Source organism: Giraffa tippelskirchi, chromosome 2 (genome assembly GCF_054371585.1).
Source record: "Giraffa tippelskirchi isolate mGirTip1 chromosome 2, T2T-mGirTip1v1.2.pri, whole genome shotgun sequence".
In the NCBI taxonomy this organism is placed as follows: Eukaryota; Metazoa; Chordata; class Mammalia; order Artiodactyla; family Giraffidae; genus Giraffa; species Giraffa tippelskirchi.
In genome coordinates, this window is record NC_137276.1 from 230,489,412 (window position 1) to 230,512,009 (window position 22,598).

The following is a 22,598-nucleotide window of genomic DNA, read 5'->3' on the forward strand; positions in this document are numbered from 1 at the left end:
GTAAATTTCTGCCCACTTCCAGGTAGTAAATAGGGCCACATGCTAAGTGCTAAGTCGCTTCAGTCATGTCCGACTCTTTTGCAACCCCACGGACTGCAGCCCGCCAGGCTCCTCCATCCATGGGGTTCTCTAGGCAAGAATACTGGAGTGGGTTGCCATTCCCTTCTCCAGATCTTCCCGACCCAGGGGTTGAAACTACCTCTCCTGTGTCTGCTGCATTGGCAACCAGGTTCTTTACCACTAGTGCCACCTGGAAAGCTCAAATAGGGCCAACAGTTAACCTAATTAGTTTTTTTTTTTTTTTTTTAATGTTATTTATGGCTGTGCTGAGTCTTCATTGCTGTGGGTGGGCTTTCTCAAGTTGCAGTGATCAGGGGCTACTCTCTACTCATGGTGAGGGGGCTTCTCCTTGCAATGGCGTCTCTTATTGCGGAGCACGGGCTGCAGGTGCTTGGACTTCAGTAGCTGCGGCATGTGGGCTCAGTAGTTGTGACACAAGGGTCCAGTTGTCCCACGATCTTCCCATGTCTCCTGTGTTGGCAGGTGGATTCTTTACCACTGAGCCACCAGGGAAGCCCCCCCGGTTAGGTTTTACACTGAGTGATCTGAACGTCCGACAACTGCCCAGCCTGCCCTGAAAGCTGGGAAGACAAATCAGGAACTGCTTCTTTTCTGCCACACTCCCCCACGTTCTCCATAGCAGCATGGCGGTTGCTGACAAGTAGGGGACTGTACCATCCAGTATGCCAGGTTCTGGGGTAACTCCTGCAGCAGTTGACTTAGCTGGGTTTTCTAAGGCAAGGGGCTGGTAATATAATATGCTGTGTCCTTCTGACTTTTTGAAAAAGTACAATATACAAGACATGTGTGTTAAGTCATTTCAGTCATGTCTGACTCTTTGCGACCCCATGGACTGTATAGCCCACCAGGTTCCTCTGTCCATGGAATGTTCCAGGCAAGAATACTGGGGTAGGTTGCCACTTCCTTTCCCAAGGGATCTTCCCGACCCAGGGATCGAACCTGGGTCTCCGGCATTGGCAGATGGTGGATTCTGTACCACTGAACCACCGGGGAAGCCCTTATATACAAGACATTTTTGGCCAACTCTGTTTGCTTAAGGAGTCAGACTTGTTCTAATGAAAGCCTTGGCAGCAGAAAATCCAAGCTCCTGATGGAGAGCCTTCCGACTAAAGGAGGGCAGGTCAAGAAATAAGGGAGGGCAGTATGGTTTTTCATAGCTGGTTTCATATTTGAACTTTTAACTCTCACTGCAGATTTAATTACTGGAGGGGGTCTTGTTAAAATCACAACATTTCTTCTGTCACTGATACTTTCCATTTGGAGTATTTCACGCTATGTTGGGCTGACTGCAAAACACAGGGTTTTTCCAATGTTTTCCTTATGACAGGCAGATGGCCAGTGTATCAGACTTCATGGCCCTATAACTGAAGCAACATTGTTACAAAATACACATCTGTCAGCCCCAGGCTCACCTGAAAGCAGAGCCTGCAACAGAAGCCTGTGTAGGCAGTCTGCCAAGCGACACTAGGGAGGAGGAAGGGAGGGAGCAAGACAGAGAGGACTAGCTCATTCTGAGTTCACCGTTGCCATGGTAACCACAGCCCAGGCTCACCAGGCCTGCCTGGAGCTCAGGAAAGACAGCTTAGAACCAGCTCTAGGGGAGCCTAACGCCTGCCCACGGTGTCCTGTGGGCGTCAACTCCCCCTGCTTCCAGGGTGCGTGGTCAGGTGGCACCTGTGTGGACCAGCATCAGTGGCCCCAGTAAGAGGTGGGAAAGAGACGATCCCAAGTGACCACAGAGGTAGTCAATCAAGGTATTAACCAAGTGCAATGCACTCTGCTATAATGCATTCTACTCAAGTACACACACACACACACATTCGAGTGGAGGTCCACTAACCAGTGTTTCTCAAAGCACAGTCTTTTCAGGGGGTGAAAACTGAAAGTGTTGGTGGCTCAGTCTTTGCGGCCCCACAGACTGTAGCCCACCAGGCTCCTCCGTCCATGGGGATTCTCTAGGCAAGAATACTGGAAGTGACATTATCAGAGAAATGCAAATCAAAACCTCAATGAGGTACCATGTCACGCTGATCAGAATGGCTGCTATCAAAAAGTCTACAAACAATAAATGCTGGACAGGGTGCGGAGAAAAGGGAACCCTCTTACACTGTTGGTGGGAATGCCAACTAGTACAGCCACTATGTAGAACAGTGTGGAGATTCCTTAAAAAACTGGACATAGAACTGCCATATGACCCAGTAACCCCACTGCTGGGCATACACACCAAGGAAACCAGAAGTGAAAGAGACACGTGTACTCCAATGTTCATCGCAGTAGTGCTTACAATAGCTAGGACATGGAAGCAACCTAGATGTCCATTGGCAGATGGATAAGAAAGTTGTGGTACATACATACAATGGAATATTACTCAGCTATTAAAAAGAATGCATTTGAGTCAGTTCTAATGAGGTGTCTATTATACACAGTGAAGTAAGTCAGAAAGAAAAACACCAAAACAGTATATTAATGCATATATATGGAGTTTAGAAAGATGGTAACGATGACCCTATATGTGAGACAGCAAAAGAGACACAGATTTAAGAAAAGACTTGGGAGAAGGTGAGGGTGGGATGATTTGAGAGAATAGCATTGAAACATGTACATTACCATATGTGAAACAGATGACCAGTTCAAGTTAAAGTCATGAAACAGGGGACTCAGAGCCGGTGCACTGGGACAACCCAGGAGATGGGATGGGGAGAGAGGTGGGAGGGGGTGGGACACATGTACACCCGTGGCTGATTTGTGTCAACGTATGGCAAAAACCACCACAATATTGTTAAGCAATCAGCCTCCAATGATAATAAATTAATTAAAAAAAAAAGAATACTGGAAGTAAAAGCGAAGTGAAAGTCACTCAGTTCAGTTCAGTCGCTCAGTCGTGTCCAACTCCTTGTGACTCCATGAACCGCAGCGCACCAGGCCTCCCTGTCCATCACCAACTCCTGGAGTTTACCCAAACTCATGTCCATCGAGTCGGTGATGCCATCCAACCATCTCATCCTCTGTCATCTCCTTCTCCACCTGCCCTCAATCTTTCCCAGCATCAGGGTGTTTTCAAATGAGTCAGCTCTTTGCATCAGGTGGCCAAAGTATTGGAGTTTCAGCTTCAACATCAGTCCTTCCAATGAACACTCAGGACTGATCACTCAGTTGTGTCCAACTCTTGCAACCCCATGGACTATACCCCCCCGGTTCCTCTGTCCATGGGATTCTCCAGGCAAAAATATTGGAGTGAGTTGTCATTTCCTTCTCCAGGGGATCTTCCTGACCCAGGAATTGAACCTAAGTCTCCTGCATTGCAGGCAGATTCTTTACTGAAGAATACTGGAGTGGGTTGCCATTTCCTTCCTCCGGGGGCCTTCCTGACCCAGAGATTGAACCTGCCTCTCTGAGTCTCCTGCATTGCAGGTGGGTTCCTTACCCCTGAGCCACTGGGGAAGCCTTCTCAGGGGTCTGTGAGGTCAAAACCATTTTTGTAGTAATATTAAGATGATATTTGTCTTCTTCACACCCATTCTGAGTGTTCGGTGGAAGCTTCCAGAGGTTTGGGGCTTGTGGTATCAGAACAGGTCTGAGATGCAGATGCAGGTCTGAGAACCCAGCTGTCTCCCTTTAAGCCAGATGCTAAACAGCTTCGCAAAAATGTAAAACAATTCTACTCATCTCACTAAATTTGCTCTGGAAAAAATAGTTGTTTTAAATAAAATATTACTTAAATACAACAAAATGTAATAGGCTTATTATTAATAAATAAATACTTTTAACATTTCTATTTTCATTTCTAAATGTAATCCACATACAGAAAATGTCTTTGGGTCCTAACTCTAGGCAAGGTAAACAAAGGAGTCTTGCGATTTAAAAAGAGGTGAGAGAGAAAAAAAAAAAAGCTGAGAATCACTACACAAAATTGATCTGTGACCTTCAAAAGGATCACAGCCCATAGTTTGGTGGGGGAGAGGACTGTTCTGTTAACTGCCACTCTCTCTTCCAAAGTGAATGGCCACTCCCCTGGCTGACCCCAGGCTCGGTCAAGTCCAGTTGATGAAGGCAGAAGTTCTGATCCTGGCTGCAAGTTATAAGCATCTGGGAGATGTTAAAAATTATCCCAGCCTGTGCCCCAGCTCAGCCCAATGAATAAAACTGCTGCCCATGGGGCAGAGTCCTGTTTTTGTTGTTGCTGTTTAGTCGCTCAGTTGTGTCCTTCTCTGTGACCCCAGGGTCGATAGCCCTCCAGGCTCCTGTGTCTACGGCATTTCCCAGGCAAGCATACCAGAGTGGGTGGCCATTTCCTTCTCCAGGGGTCTTCCCAACCCAGGGATTGAACCCCTACCTCCTGCATCTCCTGTATCGCACTTAGATTCTTTACCACTGAGCCCCAGGGAAGCCTCTCCTAGTTCACCCTACTATCCTAGTGTTTATCACCACAGGTTAGTTTTTCCTGCTTCTGACCTCCATACAAATGGTATCACACAGTATACACACATCCTCTGTTACGTCTGGCTTTTTATGCTCAACATTGTATCTGTGACGTTCACTCATGCTGCTAGGTAGAGCAGTAATTTTTCTTGTTTGCAGGGCTGTGTGGTTTTCCACTGTATAAACAGGACACAGTTTATCGGCCATTCTACCCCTGACAGAGTTGGCTGGTCCCTTCAAACTGCTCTTAAGTGTGGTGACATGCCCTTCCCATAAACTGATGTGGGAACTGGGACTCATGAGAGGACAGAGACAGCACCATCACACCGTCCAGCTCACGGATATGGCTACGGACATGCAAGTCCTAGTTTTCCTACTAATTACCGAAATTAGTCGTTTCTTTTTCTTCTTTCATTCCTGTTTTTAATAAAGCAGTTAAATTTGCATAAATGAAAAAGTGTCTCCAAACCTGTGTAGAGCTTTAAGTTATTGAAAGTTACATGGCCTTGAATGCTGGATGAATTTAGATTTGGTCCCACTGGCCAACTGTGAGTACACTCTTGCTAAATTGTGTATGGTTTGTTTTTTCAAATTTATTTCCATCTAAAATTCTTCACCTTACGTGAGACATACCCAGATATTAGTATGGCATGTGTGCGCACTAAGTTGCTTCAGTCGTGTCTGACTCTTGCAACCCTATGGACTTGCAGCCTGTCAGGCTTGTCTGCCCTTGGGATTCTCCAGGCAAGAATGCTGGAGTGGGTTGCCATTCCCTTCTCCAGGAGATCTTTCTGACCCAGGGATTGAACTCGAGTCTCTTATGTCTCCTGCCTTGGCAGGCAAGTTTTTTATACAAACTAGCACCACCTGGGAAGCCCTGGCAGAGTTACTCAAACTAATCCGTATACCAAATCCTCCAACCCCTTCAACGGCACTTCCCCAAATCTGTTTGATTCAGTGGAAGGCACAAACATCTAGGCACAAAAAAACCTAGGAATCACCCTTGATTCACAACTCCTCTTGTGACCCGCCTTCTCTGAACAACCAGATCCAGCTGTGTCACCAACAAACGTTACAAAGCTACCTGTTCCTCCCCAGCCCCACCGCTACCCCTCTGCTCCAGTGGCGAGCACTTCCTGCCTGGACTAATGCAATCGTCTCCTGACCAGTTTCCTTACTGCCACAGTCTTGCCCCACCCCAAGTCCCCCTCTGAATCCACTGTCCATTCACTGCCCAGTGGCTTGTATTTTTTTTTTTTGGCTGGGCCTTGTGGCTCGTGGGATCTTATTTCCCCAGGGACTGAACCCGTGCCCTTGACAGTGAAAGTGCAAGAGTCCTTACCACAGGACTGCCAGGGGCTTCCCCCCAGTGGCTTTTAAAGACACAAATTGGGCCACGTCACACTCTTCCTTAAAACCTCCTGATGGTTCAGTATCTAAAGTGCCTCAAACCCATCACAGTGACAGGTAAACCTGACATCTCACGCTGGCCCACACACCCTCCCGCAGCAAGCAAGCACTAGGCCCCCTGCTGGTCTCCTGGCAGGAGGACACACCAAGCTCCTTCAACCGGCAGGTCTCTGCCCTGCCTGGTCAGTACAGAAAGCTCCCTCCTGCCCCTCTCATCTTCATAAACAGCGACTGATTCTGCTGATCAAATCTCAACCCCAACTGTCTCCTCTCAGCAGTCTTCCTGAGACACATATCTGATGGCGAGGACACATTAAATGTCTCTTTCTCCAAAGTCTGAGTTTGAATTCTGGGCTTCGAAGAACAAACAGCGGGGAGGATACAACTGCCCTTTGAGAATCACAACATGAATGCCTTTTTTGCCACATGGTAATGCAGTATTTATTGTCCATTAGTAACTACTATTTGGTAACATTTATAATATTACTAGAACTTAATATAAAAGAAGTTCAACCTACTTTCTTTTCTTTTTTTTACATTTCAATACCAGATATTAATCAGAAAGACAGTCTAAACTAGTATGGTTGAAACCTTTATGTCAAAAATTTATAATAAATGTTTGGTATTAGTCCACATACAATTAAGTTTTTGGTGTAAAGTTATTTGGCTGCAAGAAAGAACATTTGGTTTACTTCACTAATAGGAATATCTCTTAGTGCTGGGATGGCCTCTTCTTGGTCTTTCTTGTGCTGTTGATTTTTGGCATAGTTATCTGTAAGAAGAAGACAAAAGGCTCTGTTTATCCAAGTAATTTCTTCAAGAGTCTCTGTGCTTTGTTTGTGGAGACCCACCATGCAGTGTACTGGGCTAATGTTTGGATAATGACAAATACCATGTGTAACACAGTTAAAAGGCCCCTTAAATCCTCTTTTTAGAAGAAATGTCCCAAATAGGATAAAAACCAGCAAAGTACTTTTTGCAACCTCTAACTTGGATAAGAAATTATTATTTCATTCAACTGTACAATGATGATTCAAGTCCCATTTGCACACTGCTCAGAGGAACAGAATTACACCAACACCCCAAAGCTATGAAACTATTTGGTACAATCCTTCATGCAAACTTCACAATTTCCCCTCTGTACAAACTGTCTGTCTGCTGTAATTCCAACCAAATATGCAGGGAACATAGTAGGTTATCAGAAAATAAATAGTGAAAAAGTTAAAAAAAACTTACCAGAACTTAAAAAAATACTTCACTTCCTAGAATCCAAACAAGTTCAGGAATCTAATTTTTTTTTTTTTTTTTTAATTTTGGCCGAGTCTCACGATTTTCAGGACCTTGGTTTCCTGACCAGGAATTGAACCCCCACCACAGTGGTGAAAGTTGGGAATCCTAACCATTAGGCCACCGGGGAACTCCTAGGAATCTAATCTATTTTCATTTTTAGACTTGAAAGAACTTAAAAAAACCCCCAAACTTACAACCATTCTGTGACTTTTCTGACCACATAACTGGTGTCTGGGGCACACAGAGACCCTGAGGACACTCCCCCCACCCCACCCCCACCCTCCGCCAACTTCTTCCCCCCAGACAGAGTCTGCAGGGACCTCTTTGTCATTCCTGGGTCCACGCAGCCTGTTTAGGATAACAGAAATTTCTCTCAGGCAGAGTTGCCAAGGAACATGTTACATATTTGTGGTTTTTATGGGAAAATACACCTGTTACCTACTGCTATAAAACAGTGTATTCACAAAGCTTATCTGCGCCCTGTGACCACTTTCTTTGCTGTAACTGTTTATCTATTTCTCCCAGTTTCTTTTTATTGCGACCATGTGTGTCACTTGCCGTAGCCTGCTTTTGGTCGCTTCTCTTGATAAAAGTGTTAATACCCCTCCTGCCTCCCCTAGCACTTTCCTTGGATGTAAATTTACCTGTGATATTGTGAATGGAGTCGAGTGGAGAGGTACTCATCATGTTTATTCCAAACAAGAGGACATAACCGATGACTACGGTAATGAGGACATACACAGGCAGCGCAACGGCCCAATACCTGCAGAAGAGAATATTAAAATAGCTAACAGGCTTCACAAAAAGCTGCCGTTCTCAAGAGTTCATCACCAAGTTAATACACTTTTAAAGTTTATCTTTTGGCCGTGGTGGGTCTTCATTGCTACACTTGGGCTTTCTCTAGTTGTAGAGAGAGGGCTTGTCTTGTTTTGGGGCATGGGAGCTGTTTCTTCCGGTGTTTACCTCCACTTTTCTATACAACATACTCATATCATTGCATCTTGATTTTTTTTTCAACTTCAGGTATTTTCTCTGAACTTCCTAATATGGACATGAAGATGTTTATATAAATAATGTTTGCCACTGAGCACTGTAATGTATTATTATATGTCTTGTACAATTCTTTGTAGTAATTACCACTTTTAGTCTGTTTGCTTGTTTTTCCATGTACCTATGAATAATCAATCCTCAAATTCTGATAGATTCTAATATGCCTCTTGATACATTTAAGCATGTCAAATGCTCTATCTCACGTTTTGCTGCTGCTAAGTCGCTTCAGTCGTGTCCGACTCTGTGCGACCCCATAAACGGCAGCCCATCAGGCTCCGTCGTCCCTGGGATTCTCCAGGCAAGAATACTGGAGTGGGTTGCCATTTCCTTCTCCAGTATCTCACATGTTTTATTGGTGTGTAATTTATTTCCTTCTTGCCATTTTCTCTTTCTGGAACTTCTAAGACTTAGATTTTTTGCTGTTTTACTTCTCTCTTCTTGTCTTTATTTTCTGTTTTGCTATACTCTATTCTACTTTCTGGAGATTACTTTTGGTGTTTCTTCTAAACGTTCAATTAAAATGTTAATTTTGGTTATCATAGTTATAATTTCTATGCAGTAATTCTCTGAACATTCCTTATTTATAGCATCCTGTTGCTTCATAGTTATAATCTTATCTCTGAGGATTTTGTTAACATTTTCTTTTGTTCTTTGCATTACCTCCATGTCTTTCAAGTTTCTTTTGCTTTTTTTCTTTCATTTCATTTTAGAGGCTTTCTTTTCACATCTGTAAGTTGTGGTTGTCCACTTACATTTACATTTGAAGTACAGGGAGAGGACATGTGGGGGGAACATTAAAGAAATAAAGATGAAGTACTAACAAGTTAACCGGAAGCACTGTGCATATGCGGACTGGAATGGCCACCTGATGACTCTCACTATGGGAGACCTGGCCATTCCACTGGAGGACCTCTCGTTTTCAGAAATGAGATAGAGTTTGAGCTGGTCAACTTTCTCAGGGAGGACCCTCCGATCTTGCTGGGAGGGGGTGGGTGGTAGGACAGGTGCTCGGGAGGACTCGCACTTCAGCAAAGCAGATCCTCCCTTATTCCTGTCTTCAGTAAGGTGCCTACACAGACCTTGAGTACCCCAGATTACAGACTCAATTCCGTCTTTCCAGAGCGAAAAACTCCTTCTGCAGGGGAGGGTTGGTCTCCCAGCTTTAAAGGCTGAGGAAGAGGACTGGAGGGCCAAACACTCTTTAAACACTGTTTTCAGCCTGAACCAGAAATACAATGTAAAGAGGTACCCACACTTCTAATGTCTGGGCCTCTCTGTGTTGTGGGCACAGAGACTCGGGCTGCCTCCTGCATGACCGATGTGGCAAAGTGGGAATTAAGTCAGGTACCTCTCCACCTGTCTGCAATCCACTTCCCCAGATTTTGTTGATACATCTCTCCTGTCCCATTATTTGCTCCTGTGGGTTTATGGTTTAACAATTACTTTTTATTATGGGCTTATTTTATCAAGATTTTGGGAGGAAGTGGAGATAAATATGTGCATTCAGCTCACCATCTTTAAGCAGAAGCATATCAATAATGATTTTTAAAAAGCTTTCCATTTCTATATGGTTATGTACAGACCTTAAAGGAATAGATACAAGATTTGAAAAAGTCTTGAGGAAAAAATCTGATCCTTCAAAACAGCATTGATATACTCCTACTTTAATTAAGAAATATATTAAACTTACTTTTGAGGCCAATAAGTTAAGCCTAAGGAGTTTAGCCAAGATTCAGGAATAAAAGCCCACACAAGATACAGTACTGCAAAAGAGGGGCGAAACAAAAAAGGGGAAAAGGTCAGTAAGGCATGCATCTGATTTATCAAGATTCAGATTAAAAAAAGCTCCTTTGAATCGTCCCTGATTAACTGAGAAATGATTTTTTTTCTCCTTGTTTGTATCATTTCTGTAACACTTTGAACAATTACTTTCTACTAGTCATTTTTTTTTCCCTTTAGCCATGGACTTTATTGTTTCAATATCTACAACTATTATTCTATACACAAAGTTTAATTTCTTACAAAATTCTATATTCCATATTGCCAGGTCACTTTACTCTCCATTTTATGCCGCATTTCCATCAAGAACTATTTTCCCAAATCACCATCTGCCTGATTGTGTGTTGTTGTTCAGTTGCTAAGTTGTGTGACTCTTTGTGATGTCATGGCTCTCCAGGCTCCTTTGTCCATGACACTTCCCAGGCAAGTTCAGTTCAGTTCAGTTCCGTCGCTCAGATGTGTCCGACTCTTTGTGACCCCATGAATTGCAGCACGCCAGGCCTCTCTGTCCATCACCAATTCCCAGAGTTTACCCAAACCCATGTCCATCAAGTCAGTGATGCCACCCAACCATCTCATCCTCTGTTGTCCCCTTCTCCTCCTGCCCCCAATCCTACACAGCATTAGGGTCTTTTCCAATGAGTCAACTCTTCGCATCAGGTGGCCAAAGTATTGGAGTTTCAGCTTCAACATCAGCCCTTCCAATGAACACCCAGGATTGATCTCCTTTAGGATGGACTGGTTGGATCTCCTTGTAGTCCAAGGACTCTCAAGAGTCTTCTCCAACACCACAGTTCAAAAGCATCAATTCTGCGGCGCTCAGCTTTCTTCACCGTCCAACTTTCACATCCATACATGACCACTGGAAAAACCACAGCCTTGACTAGATGGACTTTTGTTGGCAAAGTAATGTCTCTGCTTTTAAATATGCTATCTAGGTTGGCCATAACCTTCCTTCCAAGGAGTAAGTGTCTTTTAAGACCTACTAGCATTTTAAAAACTGTGGTTAACAACCATAAATGTTACCATCTTAATCAAGTTTAATGTTCAGTAGTGTTAAGTATCCGGAGAAGGCAATGGCACCCTACTCCAGTACTCTTGCCTGGAAAATCCCATGGACGGAGGAGCCTGGTAGGCTACAGTCCATGGGGTCGCTGAGAGTCGGACACGACTGAGCGACTTCACTTTCACTTTTCCCTTTCATGCACTGGAGAAGGAAATGGCAACCCACTCCAGTATTCTTGCCTGGAGAATCCCAGGGACGGCGGAGCTTGGTGGGCTGCCATCTATGGGGTCGCACAGAGTCGGACACGACCGAAGCGACTTAGCAGCAGTGTTAAGTATATTTGCACTGCTGTTAGACGTATTTCTAGAACTTTTTCATCTTGTGAATCTGAAACTCGATACCCACTAAACAACTACTCTTATTTAAAACAAGCATGTCTTAATTCATGCGAAAGAAGAGAGTGAAAAAGTTGGCTTAAAACTCAACATTCAAAAAACTTCATTAAGATCATGGCATCCGGTCCCATCACTTCATGGCAAATAGATGGGGAAACAATGGAAAAACTGACAGACTTTATTTTCTTGGGCTCCAAAATCACTGCAGATGGTGATTGCAGCCATGAAAGTAAAAGACACTTGCTCCTTGGAAGAAAAGCTATGATAAACCTAGACAGCATATGAAAAAGCAGAGACATTACTTTACTTACAAAGGTCTGTTTAGTCAAAGCTATGGTTTTTCCAGTAGTCATGTATGGATGTAAGAGTTGGACTATAAAGAAAGCTGAGCACCAAAGAATTGATGCTTTTGAACTGTGGTGTTGGAGAAGACTCTTGAAGAGTCCCTTGGACTGCACGGAGATCCAACCAGTCCATCCTAAAGGAAATCAGTCCTGAATATTCACTGGAAGGACTGATGCTGAAGCTGAAACTCCAATCCTTTGGCCACTTGATGTGAAGAACTGACTCACTGGAGAAGACCCTGATGCTGGGAAAGACTGAAGTCAGGAGGAGAAGGGGACAATAGAGGATGAGATGGTTGGATGGCATCACCAACTCGATGGACATGAGTTTGAACAAGCTCTGGGGGAAGTTGGTGATGGACAGGGGAGCCTGGCATGCTGCAGTCCATGGGGTTGCAAAGTGTCAGACATGATTGAGCGATTGAACTGATGTCTTAATTCATACTATTCACACTTAACTCATACTATTCACAAAAATATGTCTTAACTCATACTGTTTTATGCAATTTAAGGGCAGAAATCATGCCTTAAGAACTGTTGTAATTCTTACAGCACCTAGCGATTTTCTTTATATGTAGTAGGTATTCAACACTTCATTCCTACAGGGTTGAAACAGCTACAATTAGTGGCAAAAGGTGAATTTATCTACCCTGTTCTGATTCATGACATGCTTTATCTCCTAGAGCATAGTCTTATTGTCAAGTTTCTGTGGCACCTTTACTGCTGTACAGTAACAACAGCCAACCTCTGAGCACTCACTGTGGGCTAAGTACACTTCTGAACACTGTCATTGTTGTTTAGTTGCTAAGTCATGTCTGATTCTTTTGAGAGCCCATGGACTGTAGCCCACCAGGCTCCTCTGTCCATGGGATTTCCCAGGCAAGAATACTGGAGGGTGTTGCCATTTCCTTCTCCAGGGGATCTTCCTGACCCAGGGATAGAACCCAGGTCTTCTGCTGAATAGGCAGATTTTTTACTATCTGGGATAGCAGGGAAGCCCTGCCCAAGTGGCAGAGACAAATTTCAAACCACCTGTCTCAACCATGAAGAAGGATTAACATTTTTCTCAACAAGTATGTATTACGGAATTCTGTATGTCAGAAGTGTGAGCGACAATGGTGAACCAGAAAGAGATGGCCTCTGCCCTCCCCAAGCAGAGGACCAGAGACAAGTAAACTGCTATTTTCAATACACTGTGATAAGTGCTAATGAGCAAGTAACAACAGATGATATGGGAACATGGCCCTCAGCCCATGGTGGTGGTGATGGAAGTGATGTTAATGGTCAGGAAAGATTTCCTGGAGGAAGTCATTAAGTTGGGGCCTAAAGGATGATTGGGGGTTAGGCAGATGAAAATGCTAACGGTTGGGCTTGCAGTTGTGAGGAAGGAAGGAAATATTAATAATGAGAAAATGGTGTTCCTGGCCACGAGCTGCAGCAAGCCTGTCAGGAATCAAAGAGAGAGTGGTGGTGGATGGCAGAGGGAAAAGCTGGAAAGGATCGGGCTTGGAACTTGAGTTTTCGAGGTTAATGAAATACAAATAGTGGCAAAAACACAAGGCAAATTCATAAATGGAAATAACTTGCTTAGTTTAACTAATTAAACGAATGAATATTTATTGTACATCTGCTATATGCTAGGTGCTATGAAAAGGTCAAGGCTCTGAAGAAAAATGAGACATGGTGTCTATCCTCACAAGTCCTGCGGGCGACAGAAATGAGCCAGAAGCAGTGGCAGGAACCTCTCGGGCACTGTCTTATGTGACCCCTGTCAGACCCCTCTGAGGTGTGTGCCAAGATTATTCCCTACTCACAGATGAAAAAAACTAAGGCATGGGGAATTTAAGTCACTTGCCCAAGGTCTCAGAGCTAAAAGTTACTGAGATGGAACAAGAACTCAGGGTATGTGTTCACCTCGGGCTCCCAGGCGGGAGTCAGAGCGTTGGTTTACAGCATGAAGGGGAAGCGGTGTATCTATGGAACCCCAGGCAGCTTGGAGTGGCTGGGGCATACGGTGGGAGGCTCTGAGCGGTGAGAAACCAGCTGAAAAGTGGATGGGTCCTAGATCATGAAAGACCTTGGGCGAGGAACATGAACTTCATGTTTTGGGCAAAGGGAATAACTGAATATTTCTAGAAGATCCCCTGGAGTTGGAAATGGCAACCCACTCCAGTATCCTTGCCGAGGAAATCCCATGGGCAGAGGAGCCTGGCGGGCTACAGTCCATGGGGTCACAAAGAGTTGGACATGACTCAGCACACACCCAACCACCCACACACCAAGAGAAATAACCATCCAGGCTCCAAGCCAGGCTCCAGAGGTTTTCATCTGGGGAGTTCAGGCCTGGATCTCACGTGCGTTGCTGTGAGAGCTGTGTCTAGGATGTGCCTGGGGAGGAAGGCCCCAGCAGGTGCGATGGTGGGAGCAGATGAACGAGCTTGGGGAAGAGGAGAAGTACAAGCAAAGAGGACTCCCAGGCTTTCAGAGTGGGATCTAGTAATTTCAACCCTGAAGAGATTCTCCACACAGCACTGAGAGATTTCCCCAAAGTACTGATCAGATGGCATCATTTGCCAGGTTTTGAACTTTGATGGCTTTAGAATAAAATCCAAAGTCCTTCCTAGGCTTTGCAAGAACTTAAAACAATTGGGCTCCTGCCTGCCCCTCCAAGGTTCAGTCCTCACACACTACGCTTCAGCTCCAGACAGCGTCTCATGTCTGCACTTCACACAACCTTCAGATACAGGGTAACTGCACTTGTAGTGAGCGCTGTCTGCCTGGAATGTTCTTCCTCTGGCTCTTTCAATGCATTTGGTTCCTTAGCTTGCTTCCCGTCTTGGCTCAAAAGTCACCTTCAGAAAGGCTTTCCCCAATCGCTTGCTCCTCCAGCCTTGCCCCACCCGCACACGACACCCCCTTACTCCCTGCCATTTTTTTATTTCCTTCAAAGCCGTTACCACAGTCTACAACTACAGGTATGGACAGAGTATTTGTGCCCCTCCCCCTAAATGATTATGTTGAAACCCTAATCCCCGGTGTGGTGGATTTGGAGGCGGGGCCTCTGAGAGGCAGTTAGGTATAGATGAGGTCATGAGGGAGGGGGTGCCATCACGGGATTAGTGTCCTCAGGAGACCAGGAAGAGATCAGGGCTGTGCCCTCTCGTCCTCCACTACGTGAAGACACGGCAAGAAAGTGACGGTCTGCACTTGGACTTCCCTGCCTCCAGAGCTGAGAAATGAATGTCTATTGTTTAAGCTACCTGGTCACAACCTAAACAGATTAAGACAGTTAGCTTTTTTTTTAAAGTTAATCATTTATTTGGCTGTGTCTGGTCTGGGTCTTAGTTGAGGTGCACTGGCTTAGCTGCTCCGTGCCACGTGGGATCTTGGTTCCCTAACCAGGGATCGTCCTCTGCATTGGAAGGCAGATTCTTAGCCACTGGACCACCAGGGAAGTCCCTACAATTAGCTTTTAAGTTCAGTAAATATTTCAACATACAGAGAGACTCATGTAACCCCTGTGCACCTACCACTAGGTTTTATTAAAACTGCTGGGTACTGGCCTCTCACCTCCCTTATTACTTTCTGCCTGTCTCAGGTTTAATGACTTCCATCAATTCCTTCAAACCACTGGCATCGTTAGGCTTTTGCACTGAATGTTCTCTGTCTGAGAGGCTCTGTCTCAACATTTCCATGGCAACTCTCATTTGTGTCTGTGCCTAAAACTCATCTGTCAGTGAGGCACCTCCTGACAGCTGTACTTACAACAGCAAGCTCCTTCCATTCCTTTCCCTCTTTCTTGCTTAATTTCTCCCCAAGGTACACATTATCATCTGACACTCTATGTTTTACTTATGTAAATTGTCCATTGACCATCTCCCACCCAGCAGAATGCAGACTCTGAGAGCAGGAAATCTGAGGCTGTTCTGCTCATCTCTGGTCAGTAACAGTGCCCAGCACATGGTAAGCACACAAGAAAAATTTGTGGAATTAATTTCTGGTTGTGCAATAAATGCTGGAGAGGGTGAGGAGAAAAAGGAACCCTCTTACACTGTCGGTGGGAATGCAAACTAGTACAGCCACTATGGAGAACAGTGTGGAGATTCCTTAAAAAACTGGACATAGAACTGCCATACGACCCAGCAATCCCACTGCTGGGCATACACACGGAGGAAACCAAAACTGAAAGAGACATATGTACCCCAGTGTTCATTGCAGCACCGTTTACAATAGCCAGGACACGGAAGCAACCTAGATGTTCATCAGCAGACGAATATCTAAGAAAGTTGTGGTACATATACACAATGGAATATTACTCAGCTATTAAAAAGAATGCATTTGAATCAGTTCTAATGAAGTGGGTGAAACTGGAGCCTATTATACAGAGTGAAGTAAGTCAGAAAAAAAAACACCAATACAGTATATTAACGCATATATATGGAATTTAGAAAGATGGTAATGATGACCCTATATGTGAGACAGCAAAGGAGACACAGATGTAAAGAACAGACTGTTGGACTCTGGGAGAAGGCGAGGGTGGGATGATTTGAGAGAATAGCATTGAAACATGTATATTCTCATATGTGAAATAGATTGCCAGTCCAGGTTCGATGCATGAGGCAGGGTGCTCAGGGCTGGTGCACTGGGATGACCCTGACGGATGGGATGGGGAGGGAGGTGGGACGGAGGGTCGGGATGGGGAGCACATGTAAACCCATGGCCAATTCATGTGAATGTAGGGCAAAAACCACCACAATATTGTACAGTAATTAGCCTCCAATTAAAAAAAAAATTTCTGTGGGCCCTGTTGGATTTAAGTCTTATTAAAGTCATTGCTTTTATTTATCTGTATAGTTTCTAATCCTTCAAATACTCTATGGAACATGGATTTGCAAAAATGATTATGTTGATGATAACAATCAAGAGTCGCAGCTAATGTTTAATTGGGCTTCCCTGGTGGCTCAGATAGTAAAGAATCTGCCTGCAATGCAGGAGACCCAGGTTCAATGCCTGGATCAGGAAATTCCCCTGGAGAAGGCAATGGCAACCCACTCCAGTAAAGTACAGGTAGCCCCCACTTTTTGAAAGTCCACTTTAACCCATTTTGCTCTTAGAAAAAACCTACATTAGTATGTTTTCTTTAACCAAAGGAAATCTGAAGAGGATTTTTGCTTTTACTAAAAAACTTTTCTGCATCTGTTTTGCAGGGAGCTGTGGTAGAGGCAGCCAGAGCAGGGAGAGTGGCTCGTCCGAGCTCCCTTCCCAGGGCTACACTCAGCATCTTAGCATCCAGCCGCCACAGCTTTGAACTGTGTCTGTGAGCATCTTTACCCGAACCGAGTATCTTTATCAAATTGCATGAATGAGCTCAACTCTTGTGCGTTAGCAAATGTGCCCTTCGTTTTATACCATTTTGGCTCTCAAAGGTTTCAGAACGCGTGTGTCTGAAAGTTGCTCAGTTGGGTCTGACTCTTTGCCCACCAGGCTCCTCTGTCCATGGAATTCTCCAGGCAAGAATACTGGAGTGGGTAAGCCATTCCCCTCTCCAAGGGATCGTCTTGACCCAGGGATCGAACCCAGGTCTCCTGCATTGCCAGCAGATTCTTTACCATCCAAGCCACCTCTAGTTTTGCAGGGGAAACCTGTACTTACTGTTCCTACGCTACACATTCTTTTAAGTGCTCTGCATAAATGATGGCAATTTATCTTTACAACAGACATAAACACAGTGACATCAACCCAGTGTGCCAGGGTGGAAATTTTAGCTTTATCATTTACCAGCAGCGTGACCCTGGGCACATTATTTAAGCCCCGTGTGCTCAATATTCTCATCTGCAAATGAGGACAGTAATGATAATTTCTATCTCACAGGACTGTCTTATGCTGCCTTAGCTTTTGATAGACACGACCACCCTTCCACAGATGAAGCATCTGAAGAATCGAAGATGCAAACACAGTCCTCCACAAAGCAAATCTGTGGAGGAGTCAGGATTTGGACTAAAGCTGTAACTTCATAGACTGCCCTAGCCACAGCTTGGTTGGCTATCCTGATGCAGTTAGGGTTCAGAAGCACTGCCACTCCATCTACCTGGTTTCCACAAAATTCTAAAAAGTTTTGGGCACCCACTTTTCTCCCTAATTCTCAGATCCTTCTGGGGAGAGACATGAAGCCTGCTGTATGACTCTAGGAATATGGTGTGTCAGTGAACAAGCTTTCTTATCTGTAAAATGGGATCATACGGGGACTGAGTGAGACCCAGGATGTAAACTGCAGCTGACTTCCGGAGCCTGACTTCCTGTTCCTCCCAAGCTCCCACAGCTCACTGGGGCGACACCAGATTACTCCTTTCCAAACCTCACCATGCCTCCCTTCAAGGGCTTCCCATTTTTCCTTCTTATTGTTGAAGATAAAGTCCCTGGGAGAAAAATTAAGTCTGACTTTCATTCTTTTTTTGGCTGCACTGCCTCAGCGCCTTGTGGGATCTTAGTTCCCTGACCAGGAATCGAGCCTGAGCGTTGGCAGTGAGAGCTCAAGAGTCCTAACCACTGGATCGCCAAGGAATTCCCTGAATTTCCATTTTGATTTCTTATCTCTTCACTAGGTTCCCATGGCACATACCACAGTGTATTAATTGAGATTTAATCCTCTGTCTTGTCCACAAAACCAAGACCTTCTTAAGGGCAGGGATCAGGTTTCATTTCCTCCGCAATCCTGACTGGTGAGGCATTTTTAAAGATTTGTTGAGATTAAAGCTTTCAGGCTCATGTCTGGCATATAGAACACTCTGAAGAGACAAGAGTTCTCTTCACGTTTTCTCAAAAAGAGACAAAGGTAGAAAGAATCGCAGCTCATGTGTGCTGCTGCTGCTAAGTCGCTTCAGTCGTGTCCGACTCTGTGCGACCCCATAGACGGCAGCCCACTAGGCTCCGCCGTCCCTGGGATTCTCCAGGCAAGAATACTGGAGTGGGTTGCCATCTCCTTCTCCAATGCATGAAAGTGAAAGTGAAGTCGCTCAGTCGTGTCCGACTCTTAGCGAGAGTGGACTGCAGCCAACCAGGCCCCTCCGTCCATGGGATTTTCCTGGCAAGAGTACTGGAGTGGGGTGCCATTGCCTTCTCCGTCACGTGTGCACATTTTACTAACAAACGGAATAACTTCCTTGTCCTTGAACATCAGAGAAAGGCCCTGGCCGTCCATCAGGAGAGTACTTACTGAAGCCAAATTGGGAGCTTAAGAAAAGAACAAAGCCATAAATCGCTCTTTCTGGCAATGGCGACGGTGAATTTTCCACCATTTTCCCCGTGGCTTTAGATATTCTGTAGGGGAAAACAAAAACAAGTCATCTGTCAGTGATCCACTCATTTCCATTATGGGTCTATTATAACCTCACCGCTTTGCTATGGGCACAGCCTCTGCGTTTCTCCAGTAAATCAAACAGGCGACACCGGCGCACTGACCTCCGACACACACCTGCTTGCACACGTGCATACAAGCACCAAAACGTTGCCTGCACGAGCAACCAGCCCCCCAACCTCACGTGCGCGCGCACATCCTGCAGTGGAAGGTGTGGGGAGACAACGGGAGAGCGGGTATCGGGAGGGGGGGAACTGAACTCCACCCAACTCTGCAGGCTTCGCCTCCGTGAGAACACGGAAGAAAGGGCAATGAAGGATGAGGGGTCCGCGCGCAAGCGCCCTCCCGCCTGGGCCTCGACACCCAGAACCGGGCCCTGACCTCTCATAGGTCAGTTTTCTCATTCGAGTCCCCCCACCCCGGGTTGCGGGGTGGCCCTCAACCTTGGGTCCTCCAAGCGCCGACTCCCCCGCGGCCCGTTCGGCCACTTCGGGGCCGAGGCCTCGGCGCAGGCGCGGACCAGGGGAGCCGCAGGAGGGCGAGAGAGGACAAACAGCGCACCGCCCGGTCGCCACGGCAACCCCGCCCGCGCGCAGGCGCACCGCGACTCGGTTCAGTCAGCCGCTTGAGAGCGCGGGGGCGGGCGGGAAATCGCGGGGCTCGCAGCGGGGTGCGGGGCGGGGCGCGCGCGACGGCGCATGTGCGCTGCTGCTCACGTGACGCACGCCCTCCCCAACTCCGCGCCGCCGCCCGCTTGCGCGCGGCCGCCCGCCCACCCGCCGGCTGACGTGGAGGGCCTGAGGAGGCGGAGGCGGCGGCCCGCGTCCGAGGCTCGCGGGCTGCGAGCCCCGGTGAGTGCACACCTGGCGCGTGGCGGGGCTGCCGGATGTGTCAGCTTGTCGCGCAGCAGCCGAGATGCCCGGGGCGAGGGGCCCTCCACACCCCCTCCGTGGGTGTGTGGTGAGTGTGGGTGTGTGCGCGTCGCCCCGCGTCGTGGGCTGTGGTGCCCGCAGTGTGTGTATGGGGGGAGGATGGTGCCGGTTCGGGGTGTGTGTGTGTGTGTGGCCCCTGTTGTCGGCCCCAGTGGGTGTGTCTCTTTTGTCTGGTCTCCCTGTTCTGCAAGTGTGGTTCCCTCCGGGCTCCTGTGCGAAGGTGGGAGAAGCCCCTGTGTGTGTGTGTGCGCGTCCCCCGGCCGCCCGCGCGCCCTCGTCGCCGTAGGTGCGCGGGTGACACCCCCGCTAGCCTTGGGGGCAGGGTCCGCCGGCCCGAGCGCGCGTGGACACGCGAGGTGTCTCCCCTCCCGGCCCCTTTGTGTCCGTGTCGATTCTTCCCGGGCCGGGCGTGGGCGCCCCGGCTGTGTGGGTGCCCCGTCCGCCTTGGTGTCACAGTCCCTCTTGGGGTGCCCCCACCCCAGCCTTGGTGTCACAGCCCCTCTCGGGGTGCCCCCACCCCTGCCTTGGTGTCACGGTCCCTCTTGGGGTGCGCCTCACCCCGCCTTGGTGTCACAGCCCCTCGGGGTGCCCCCACCCCCGCCTTGGTGTTACGGTCCCTCTCGGGGTGCTCCCACCCCGCCTTGGTGTCACAGCCCCTCTCTTGGGGGTGGTCGCCCCCCCCACCCCGCCTTGGTGTCACAGCCCCTCTCTTGGGGGTGGTCGCCCCCTCATCCCGCCTTGGTGTCACAGCCCCTCTCTTGGGGTGCTCGCCCCCCGCACCCCCCGCGCGTGGCCGCGCCGCCTGCGGTCGTGACCCACCCCCTTGCAGCAGCGCCCGCGCGGAGTTGCGTCCTCGCGTGTCCCCGCGCGCCTGGGTCCTAGCGAGTGCGTGCTCTGCGGGGTGCGGGTTTTCGTTCGAGAGTGTTGGTGAACGTTCTTGCACGCCTCCCTCCTCCGTGTTTTGCGTTCTTTACAAACGCGCCACCTGTTTTTGTCAGATTGGCTGCCGAGTGCGGGGAGGGGGTCAGGGGAGGGGACGCGAACGCAGAGCTCGCGGCGCCTCTTCGGAGCATCCCCTTCCCCACCCCCATCGCTAATGGGAAGAGGCGGGCACAGCCGCGGCCCCGGCTCGCTGCTCCGTAGTGTTCAGGATGTCCAGGGTGGCCGGTCGAGTCAGCCTGTTCTGCGGACGGAATAAGGGGGCCAGGGGCCAAAAATGGAGGTAAGGCGTAGGTGAATGTTGTCTGGTACCCTTGTGGCGTATCGTTTTTAGAGGCCTCCTAAGATGCCCAAAGATCTTCGATGGCAGACTCCTTCCAAAATGTGTATATACGCGACAGCTGGGCAAATATGTTCTAGCCAATCCTAGGCGTTCTTGATGATACTTAACGGTTCACGTAAGTGTTTTGTGGCGTTCACATAAATGATCTCTCTTGGTTTCTGCCCCGCGTCCTGGCGATGGAAACGAGGTAGACGGCTTACAGGTTTCACTCCTCCTTTGGGAGCAATTTCCTCATAATTACAGTTCTGGTTAGGTACATTTTGTATTGCAGGAAATTTGCGTTTTATCCTAAGGGAGATGGGATTTATTACGGGGCTTCACAGGGGAGGAAACTTCAAACATACTAGAAACCCAGCTGCTCCTCTTGCTCAAATGTTCGTGCTCTGCGCTCAAGGGCTGCGTTTTGGTCTCTGTTTCTCCTGTTCGTTTGCTCAGTTTTCTTCCTCTTGCCCAATTTTCTGCGATTTTGTTTCTTTTCAATTTCTGGAAGATTTCACACATAGCATACAGAGTGGGATCTAACCAATTCATGACTAAGATTTACAGGTGTAATTATTTTGCCGAGTTTACTTCAGATCCTCTTTTTAATTTAAAAGAACTAAAATTGCAAAATGTGAAGGTACTCTCATTCCCGCCCCTCCTTTCCTGGAGGTAGTCACCGTGTTTAGGTTTGTGTATATCTCCTTGCATATTTTATACTTTGATCACGGTGAATCCATAAACAATATATAGTGTTGTGTATTTTAAACTTTAATGGTGTTAAACAAGATATGTCTTTTTGCAACTTGCTTTTTTTGATCAACATCACATTTTCAGATTTACATGTGAATAAATTGGATAATTGTGTTTGGTTCATTTTAATTGCTGGTATAGAATTCCGGTGTATGAATATACCATAATTTACTTATCTGTTTTCCCACTGATCGATTTTGAAGGTTTTTGACTCTTAAAAACAGTCCTGTCTTGAACGTATTTGTTGTCTGCTTTGTGCACATGTTTGGAAATTTCTTGAGAAAATACACCTAGTAGTGGATTTTGCTGCATAGTAGGATATATGCATCTTCAATGTAACCAGATACCACAGAAGCTCTCAAAGTGGTTGCACTAACTCATCACTCTCACTGGTATTGAGTGAAGACACTCATTTCCTCACATTCTTGCTAACCCTTTATGTTACCTGACATATATTTTTGCCTTTTCTTTACTGACCAGCTTCCTTGTAACTTTAACTTGCAGCTAAATTTGCTTACAGCCAC

General features: G+C 46.8%; 2 protein-coding genes across 30 annotated transcripts in view; one reads left to right on the plus strand and one right to left on the minus strand.

The window, feature by feature from the left end:
• Window positions 1-6,325: 6,325 nt before the first annotated feature.
• On the minus strand, window positions 6,326-20,961 carry PIGP (phosphatidylinositol glycan anchor biosynthesis class P). Of its 5 annotated transcripts, none has more exons than XM_081573128.1 (5): window positions 20,880-20,961; window positions 18,988-19,091; window positions 9,941-10,013; window positions 7,845-7,963; window positions 6,326-6,682 (listed from the first exon to the last, which is right to left on the minus strand). In XM_081573128.1, the coding sequence occupies exons 2-5, from the start codon at window positions 19,067-19,069 to the stop codon at window positions 6,570-6,572; spliced, it is 387 nt and encodes a 128-aa protein (XP_081429254.1). In that variant the 5' UTR covers window positions 19,070-19,091; window positions 20,880-20,961; the 3' UTR covers window positions 6,326-6,569. The 5 variants fall into 5 exon arrangements, with proteins under 5 accessions (XP_081429254.1, XP_081429253.1, XP_081429252.1 ...); XM_081573127.1 differs by lacking the exon at window positions 20,880-20,961 and adding an exon at window positions 19,572-19,718; XM_081573126.1 differs by lacking the exon at window positions 20,880-20,961 and adding an exon at window positions 19,510-19,718.
• The window catches only part of TTC3 (tetratricopeptide repeat domain 3), a 121,541-nt gene continuing 118,856 nt past the window's right edge, over window positions 19,914-22,598 (plus strand). For 18 of the 25 annotated variants that reach the window (XM_081573109.1, XM_081573114.1, XM_081573100.1 and 15 more), the window contains exon 1: window positions 19,914-19,979. The gene's annotated coding sequence lies outside the window, so the exon portion shown is untranslated. Of the gene's footprint in view, window positions 20,089-22,598 lie in introns of all 25 variants that reach the window. The other 7 variants (XM_081573107.1, XM_081573116.1, XM_081573113.1 and 4 more) reach the window with 1 other exon arrangement.

What these genes read in the sequence shown, in the direction of transcription:
- PIGP (XM_081573126.1), bottom strand. Translation starts at nt 19,532, where the DNA reads ATGAGAAAACTGACCTATGAGAG. An exon ending in AAGCTCCCAATTTGGCTTCA is followed by an intron (nt 10,014 to 18,987) that starts GTAAGTACTCTC and finishes CCTCTTTTGCAG; the next exon opens with TACTGTATCTTGTGTGGGCT. An exon ending in TTAACTTATTGGCCTCAAAA is followed by an intron (nt 7,964 to 9,940) that starts GTAAGTTTAATA and finishes TCTCTTCTGCAG; the next exon opens with GTATTGGGCCGTTGCGCTGC.